Here is a 7,994-nt window from a genome sequence, read left to right as displayed (position 1 = left end):
TAGCTGTTCAGGTCAATTTTACAAATCAAGCGTCAACAGCTGCAGCATTTATAGATGTAACCTCTGCGTTTGATATCATAAATTTAGATATTATTTATAAGAAACTTTATAAGAAGATATACCACAGGGTAGTATTTTAAGTCCTCTTCTCTTTTCATTGTACAATATAGATCTAGAACAAATATTACCTCCACACTCTAATATACTATAGTTTGCAGATGCTGTTGTGTTTTATGCCGATGCTACCCTGGACATTTGTAGGCATCAACTCGAATTTACACTAGATTGTATAAAAAATTATTACCATTCTCTAGGCTTGTCCGTATCAACTACAAAGACTGAAATTCGTTTTATTTTTTTTCAAAAAATGCAAAACTCCTCAGGGTAACTTCAAATTAGGAATAATAGAATTTCCAATCAAAAATTGTGTAAAAGATCTTGGCACATATTTGGATCGTAAACTCCATGAATATCCTTTAAGAATTTTGTAGAACCAGTTGGGGGACTGACCCGAATATTGCATTGCTATTCTATTGCTCAATTTTCGACTATAATTGTTGAGCGAAGATGCAGGTGTGTTTGTCCTTACACCTTGTCCTGATGCCTTTGTTTCGCGCACCAGTCATGGGTCGCTGGTTTTTTCCCTTGGGGAACAAGTTTTGTCCTTAGGGAAATAGGTTCACTTTATATACTTCTTTGAAGGACCACCTAGAAAACTGGGACAAATGAAAGTTTTGAAAAGAACGTTTTAAAAAGTCTATTAAAATAATTAGGTACAACAACGTATTTTGGACGCCGATAACTTGCTTACGATAGCTGATTTATGAATCTATAAAATTAAATCAATTGTTGGTGATACAATATTGACACGAACTGAGTAACTTATTAATATCCCGACTGTGTTAAACTTTCTGAAGTGCGACTAGCGCGAGTAGAGCCTATAACTCATCCAATGCTGGATTTGAACTGATGCAAACTGATTTTTATCACTCGGCTCGTAACCGTTTCTTTACATTAAGAAATCTCCCCCTGGTCCCCTCGACGTATTTAACGGATATGTCTACATTCAATACCTTCGACTTTCATTTCATTGTTAAAATTACCTGAGAAGGGTAACCTTCGTTAATATTGGGAAATTTCAAATGACTTAAACCGATAATTTGGAATTACTAATCCTTTCATTGTTATGATTCTTTGACGATTTTAGAAGCTTATGTCTAGAAAGTTATTTGAATGCAAGTTATCGACGCCATACAGATTATTGGATGGTACAGAGAATTTTATAAATCTTAAACTAATATACAGTGTGATATAAAATAATATGACACAAAATAAGATAAAAATATTAAATATTGTTGTTACGCAACATAGTCCTTCCGTTGATGTGACCTACATCTAAATGAGTATGAGGTAAAGGACATACTTTAATAATAGATCTTATAAATGTTCCGTCTTTAGTTCTTAGTTTTACAGTTCTAACCCTGCCGTCTTTACCTGGCAATGTTTCGATTACTCTTGCCAGTGGCCATTTTAGAGGAGGAGCGTTGTCATCGATTAGGAGTACAAGATCATTGACTTTAATGTTTTCTTGAGGGAGAAACCATTTGGGCTTATTTTGGAGGCGATTTAAATAATCCCTAGACCAACATTTCCAGAAATGCTGCTGAATTTTGCTGCATTTCTGCCACAGTGACAAACTATTTTCGGATCTTGTCGAGATATCTTTCTCTGGATAGGAAGTGATGCTGCTTCCGATGAGAAAATGAGCAGGTGTTAGAAACGAAAAATCATTTGGACTTTCTGACAATGGACAGAGGGGTCGTGAATTTAAAACAGCTTCTATTTGAGCCAAAATAGTGGTTAATTCCTCGAATGTAAAAATATTATTGCCCATCATCCTTACTAAATGATACTTGCAGCTTTTTATAGCTGCTTCCCAAATTCCACCCTGGTGTGGAGATCTAGGTGCAATGAATTTCCACTCAATTAATGTTGAGGCTGCGAACTCTTTTATGGTAGGTAGGACGTCCGCTCCCATAAAAAAGTAGTAAAGCTCTTTTAACTGATTACGAGCTCCAAGAAAGTTGGACGCATTGTCCGAATAAATGATTTTAATACCTCTACGTGAAATGAATCTTTTCAACGTTAGTAGGAATGCTTCAGTGCTAAGGCTGGACACTAGCTCTATATGGCCTTAGTAACGAGGCATACAAATACTGCTATATAAGCCTTACAAGTGGGTGCACGTCGCAGTCTTGAAGATTTTATTTGAAATGGGCCCGCGTAGTCGATACCGACATTTGTGAATGGTCGAGAGACCTGAAACCGTTCTTTGGGTAGATCGGCCATTATTTGATGAGCTGGTCTTGCGTTAAATCTGTAACAGTTCTTACATTTGTAGATGATCCTCTTGATTTCTCTCAGTCCATCAAGAGGCCAATAAGTGAGTCTAATGTTTGACAATGTATTTTGAGGGCCTGTGTGCAATAGGCGAATGTGTTCTCTTTCAAGCAACGATCTAACTACCTGGCATTTTGTAGGAAGAAGAAGTGGAAATTTTTGATTATACGAAACATTTGCGTTGCGAAGTCGTCCACCAACTCTTATTAAACCAGATGTGTCTCTAAATGGATTTAAATTTAAGATAGCCTTATTTTTGACTGTTTTCTGGTGCTTTAAATCTTTAAATTCTGATTGAAAGAATGTTAGTTGAATGATTTTAACTATTCTCTGCTCAGCTTCTATTAGTTCGGTAGCCGAAAGTACACCATTTCTTTTGTTTTCTTTATTTTTAAGGTTGTAAATATACCTATTGCAATATGCAATTACTCTTTGTAACCGAGTGAAAGATGAGAATTTACAAAAAGTTGTATATAGAGTAGGTTTCGAATTATTTACTGCGTGTAGAGTACCTTTTATTTCAGGGACATCTGTTAAATCAATATATGGAACAAATTCATTAAATTTAGTGGTTCTGTTCATTAGAAAGTGGGGCCCATGCCACCATAATGTATTGTCTACCAGCAGGGACGGCGTGGTACCGCGAGACAGAATATCTGCTGGATTATCTTTAGACCCTACGTGATTCCATAAATAAGTTCGCGTTAACTCCTGTATTTGAGTTATACGGTTTGCTACGAAGATTGACCAACGAGAAGGGTGAGAATTTATCCACGCTAGTACAATTTGGGAGTCTGTCCACAGCCTAACCGAAGCTATGGAAGAAACCTTGGGTGAAATAATGTGAACGATATTTGAAATCAGGGTAGAAAGCAAGACAGCCCCTAATAATTCAAGCCTGGGTAGGGAAATGGTTTTTAGCGGAGCTACACGGCTCTTTGAAGTGATTAAGTTGCACGAAACGGTTCCATTTTCATGTAAAACCCGTAAATAAATACAAGCACCATATGCCTTCATGCTTGCATCACAGAAACCATGGATTTCAATTCGAGAAATATTGAGCGGATTGAGCAGAGGTCTTGAGATTGTAAGTTTTGCGAGATCAGGAATGTGACCTAGAAAATTCAACCATTCTGATGAAATTTCTCCTGTGAGTTTGTCATCCCAATTTAAGTTGCATATCCAAATTTTTTGCATTAACAACTTTGCAGATACAGTAATCGGATTTATTAGACCAAGAGGATCAAAAATAGAGGCGATAATTGATAGAACTTCTCTTTTTGTGTATTTTGGTTCACTAGAAATGTCAGGAAGAGAGATAGAGAACATGTCAGAATGAGAATTCCAACATATTCCAAGAACTTTATTTGACGAATTACCGGGTTTTACTACATAATTAGATTTTTGGGATTCAGGGGAAATAGAATCGAGAAACTCGGAAGAATTAGAGCTCCATTTATGGAGTGATATTCCAGCGGAATTTAGACTCGTAGAAAGTTGCTTATAAGTCTTGTACAAAGTGTCGATATCATTTGCACCATGTAAAATATCATCTACATAACAAGAATTTTCTAGAGCTTCAGCAGCTAATGGGTATTTTTCTTGATTGCGAACTGCTAACTCTTTAAGGCACCTGGTACTTAAAAAACTAGCTGAATTTGTGCCGTAGGTCACGGTCTGAAGTTCTAGACATTTTAATTCTTCTTGCGGGGAATTGCGCCACAGAATGTTTAATAGAAATGTTTGTTTCGGGTTAATTCTTATTTGACTAAACATTTTTTTCGATGTCTGCGATGAGAGTATATTTTTAGAGTCTAAAGCGAATTAGAATTTCGAACAAATCAGGTTGTACAGTATAACCTTTGAGCATAATATCGTTGAGAGACACATTTGAGGTTGATTTCATTGATCCATCAAATACAACCCTGAGTCGAGTAGTTAAGTTATCATGCTTGAAAACACAATGATGTGGGAGAAAAAACTTATGTTCGGACGATTCATTAATCTTAGAAAGAGGAACGTATTTACAATGACCTAAAGTAACATATTCTGATATGAATTCAGTGTACTGATGCCGTAATTCGTCTGATTTGTTGAGCCTTTTTTCAAGATTGAAAAAACGTCTTTTTGCCAAATGAAATGATTCACCCAATTTCTGATATTCACTAGGGGTCTTCAGAGGTAGGTCTACTTGAAATCTGCCACTAGGAAGAATTGTTAGCGAAGATTTGAATATGTCCTCAGCTCTCTGTTCTGAGGGAGTTAATGTTTTTGATTGAATAGAAGAGAGTGGTTTAGTCTCTTCTATTTCCCAAAATTTCTTTAAAAGAGAATCAAGATCAGCTGTTTGTGCGTGTAATGAAATATTTGAATAATGTGAGTGTGCATTATTCGTTGAAGGAGTCGCGTTTGATCCTAACATTGCATAACGAGCGTATGGGATATTTCCACCTACAATATAACCCAAATGAGTGTTTTGAAGAATAGGAAGGTTTGGGCCTAATTTTATTAAGCCATAAGTAACTAGGTCGAAATAAATATCAGCTCCTAAAAGGATGTCTACTTCCGACGGGGTACAGAAATGTGGATCTGCAAGTTTTACATTTTTTGCTATTTTTAATAAATTTAAATCCAGAGCGACTTGTGGATGCTGGCACGTAATGCTTTCGAGGACAGCACAGGATAGATTAAAGTTTTTACCAGGAGATGTGTTTGAATAGATTTTAAGGTCTACCATCTTGTTTGAAACAGAAGAAGTTTGAGCTATACCTGATATTTGAAGATTTCTGGTATAGGGTGAACAACAAATTCTTTTGGCTAACCTGTCTGTTATGAACGAAACTTGGCTACCGGAGTCTGTTAAACAACGAACGGAGATGGGCTTATTTTGAACATCGTAAACAGTTACCAAAGCAGTTGCGAGTAAAATTTGCAGATTGTTTGAATATACAGAGTGGGACGAAATATTGCTCGGACTTGGTAGATTTTGCGTATCTGGTAAACATTGCGGAATTGCGTTTGGAACAGAGTTGTTCTGCGAATTTGCTTGAATATTCTCTGAAGTGGATTGAGACGAATGCTGATTTGGACGTTGATGACGTGAATTACGAACAAATTGATTTTGGGCGGGTTGACTCAGAATTCGACCTATACGAACTTTGCCGTGAAGTATTTTCCGACGAATGCGAAATGTGAAGCAAAGAGTGATGTCTTTTATTGCAGGTTTTGCAATTCGAAGATGAGGAACAAGAATTATATATATGACCACTAGCAAGGCAATTAAGACAAAAACCTTTGTTTTTTACTTTTTGTATACGCTCTTGAGCGGATAAATTTAAAAATTGTTGGCAAGAGTATACTTTGTGTGAGTTAGAATTGCATACAAAACATTTAAAAGGTGTATCTCTATTATTTACAGAAGTATGAAGAGACGGTTTTGATTTATAAACTGTTTTTTCTTCAAAGATCAAATTTTCCAATATCTTACATTTCTTTTCAATGAAATTCAAAAACTCATCTATTGTAGGAAGTTCGTTGAAATCTCTTTCGGATTCAAAGGATCGTTTCATATTTAAATCTAATTTTTGTGTGAATATGTGAATTAAAATTAAATCTGCAAGATTGTTGGAGATATTTAAATTATTTAGCGCACTTAAATTCTACTTTATATGAGTTAAAAATTCTCGCAAGTTTTGAGCAGTATTTTTTGGTAATGAAGGAACATTCAAAAGTTATTTTAAATAAGTGTTAATTATTAAACATTTGTTTTCGAATCTATTCTTAAGTGTATCGAGAGCAACGGAAAAATTTGAGCCTACAACTTCCAAATTTTCAATTATTTGTAGAGGCTCGTTCTTGAGAATTGATTTCAAGTAAATTAGTTTTTCAATATCTGAAAGATTTGAATCATTTACGATAAGTTTTGTAAACATCTCGATGAAACTAGTCCAGTTTGCTATATTTCCATCGAAATGTGGAATTTTTATTTCCGGTTGGCGGATATGATGGTTATTTGAATAATTTTGTTGAGCTGAGATGCCCACAACAGAATTTACTGAAATTTTATCAATTTTATCCTTTAGAGCTGATTCTAAGGTTAAAAATATGTCTTCTACATCTGCCATGTCAACAGCAAATGCATCATCTATTGTTTCTAATTCATTTTGAACCTCGAGATATTTGTCAAAAACTTTTGATAAATAGTCTTTTCTAGAAATCAGTTCATTTTTTGAAATATTAATTTTTTCATTTTCTTTAAACCAATTCTCCAATCTAGTTATCCAAGCTTTACTTCGAACTCTTGCCTTAACACGGTCATCTTATACTTTAACAAGATCATCAACCGTTTTATTCATGATTAGCTGAGTGAATTAAATAAAAATTTGATGAGCGAGAACTATGTGAAACAATTTGATCTTTAAATTAAAAAAACAGAAGAATAGTAATAAACACAGAGAGATAGCGAAAATATGATAATGTCCAATAATTATAAAAGGAATAGCGAAATAACGAAAATGTTCAATAAATGTTCAAAAAGAGTTCATAGTATGCACTTCACAAATGTTACTAAAATTAAAAAACTTACAGTTTGTTGTGAGTGTGATGCTAAGCGTGAAATCAGCTACCAGGATGAAGGAGTCTGGAGGCGTCCTACTGGAAGACCCTGAAGATGCTGCGTTGATGTCTAACTTGAAGATGAGACATGCGAAGATCTCTGATTCGAAGTTGAAATGTGAAGATACCCGGTTCGAAGGAACATGAGCGAAGATGCAGGTGTGTTTGTCCTTACACCTTGTCCTGATGCCTTTGTTTCGCGCACCAGTCATAGGTCGCTGGTTTTTTCCCTTGGAGAACAAGATTTGTCCTTAGGAAAATAGGTTCACTTTATATACTTCTTTGAAGGACCACCCAGAAAACTGGGACAAATGAAAATTTCGAAAAGAACGTTTTAACAAGTCTATTTAAACTATTACAACAACGTATTTTGGACGCCGATAACTTGCTTATAATAGCTGATTTATGAAATTAAACTTTATGAAACTATAAAATTAGATCAATTGTCGGTGATACAATATTGACACGAACTGAGTAACTTATTAATATCCCGACTGTGTTAAACTTTCTGAAGTGCGGCTAGCGCGAGTAGAGCCTATAGCTCATCCAATGCTGGATTCTAACTGATGCAAACTGATTTTTATCACTCGGCTCGTAACCGTTTCTTAACATTAAGAAATCTCCCCCTGGCCCCCTTGACGTATTTAACGGATATGTCTACATTCAATACCTTCGACTTTCATTTTATTGTTAAAATTACCTGAGAAGGGTAACCTTCGTTAATATTGGGAAATTTCAAATGACTTAAACCGATAATTTGGAATTACTAATCCTTTCATTGTTATGATTCTTTGACGATTTTAGAAGCTTATGTCTAGAAAGTTATTTGAATACAAGTTATCGACGCCATAGAGATTATTGGATGGTACAGAGAATTTTATAAATCTTAAACTAATATACAGTGTGATATAAAATAATATGACACAAAATAAGATAAAAATATTCAATATTGTTGTTACGCAATAATTGTCATTTATATG

At 35.0% G+C, this 7,994-nt stretch overlaps 3 protein-coding genes across 3 annotated transcripts; all 3 read right to left on the bottom strand.

Moving 5' to 3' along the window:
- Positions 1-1,345: 1,345 nt before the first annotated feature.
- LOC140442241 (uncharacterized) lies at positions 1,346-2,038 on the bottom strand. Its single transcript, XM_072533318.1, has one exon. The coding sequence runs from the start codon at positions 2,036-2,038 to the stop codon at positions 1,346-1,348; it is 693 nt and encodes a 230-aa protein (XP_072389419.1).
- Positions 2,039-2,184: 146 nt separating this feature from the next.
- LOC140442240 (uncharacterized) lies at positions 2,185-4,176 on the bottom strand. Its single transcript, XM_072533317.1, has one exon. It carries the CDS (start codon positions 4,174-4,176, stop codon positions 2,185-2,187), a length of 1,992 nt encoding a protein of 663 aa, XP_072389418.1.
- A 31-nt stretch (positions 4,177-4,207) lies between these two features.
- Positions 4,208-6,524, bottom strand: LOC140442239 (uncharacterized). The gene is made up of 2 exons (XM_072533316.1): positions 6,315-6,524; positions 4,208-5,479 (listed from the first exon to the last, which is right to left on the bottom strand). Exons 1-2 carry the CDS (start codon positions 6,522-6,524, stop codon positions 4,208-4,210), a joined length of 1,482 nt encoding a protein of 493 aa, XP_072389417.1.
- Positions 6,525-7,994: the final 1,470 nt, after the last annotated feature.

The sequence above is a fragment of the Diabrotica undecimpunctata genome, chromosome 5 (assembly GCF_040954645.1).
Source record: "Diabrotica undecimpunctata isolate CICGRU chromosome 5, icDiaUnde3, whole genome shotgun sequence".
In the NCBI taxonomy this organism is placed as follows: domain Eukaryota; kingdom Metazoa; phylum Arthropoda; class Insecta; order Coleoptera; family Chrysomelidae; genus Diabrotica; species Diabrotica undecimpunctata.
This window is presented reverse-complemented; position numbering and strand designations above follow the sequence as displayed.

Bases quoted from the DNA above. Each gene is read 5' to 3' on its own strand.
- LOC140442239 (XM_072533316.1), bottom strand. From the start codon at position 6,524: ATGGCAGATGTAGAAGACATATTTTTAACCTTAGAATCAGCTCTAAAG. The intron at 5,480-6,314 runs GTAAATGATTCA...CGTCCAAATCAG, and splicing joins AGATGTTTACAAAACTTATC to CATTCGTCTCAATCCACTTC.
- LOC140442240 (XM_072533317.1), bottom strand. From the start codon at position 4,176: ATGTTTAGTCAAATAAGAATTAACCCGAAACAAACATTTCTATTAAAC.
- LOC140442241 (XM_072533318.1), bottom strand. From the start codon at position 2,038: ATGGGAGCGGACGTCCTACCTACCATAAAAGAGTTCGCAGCCTCAACA.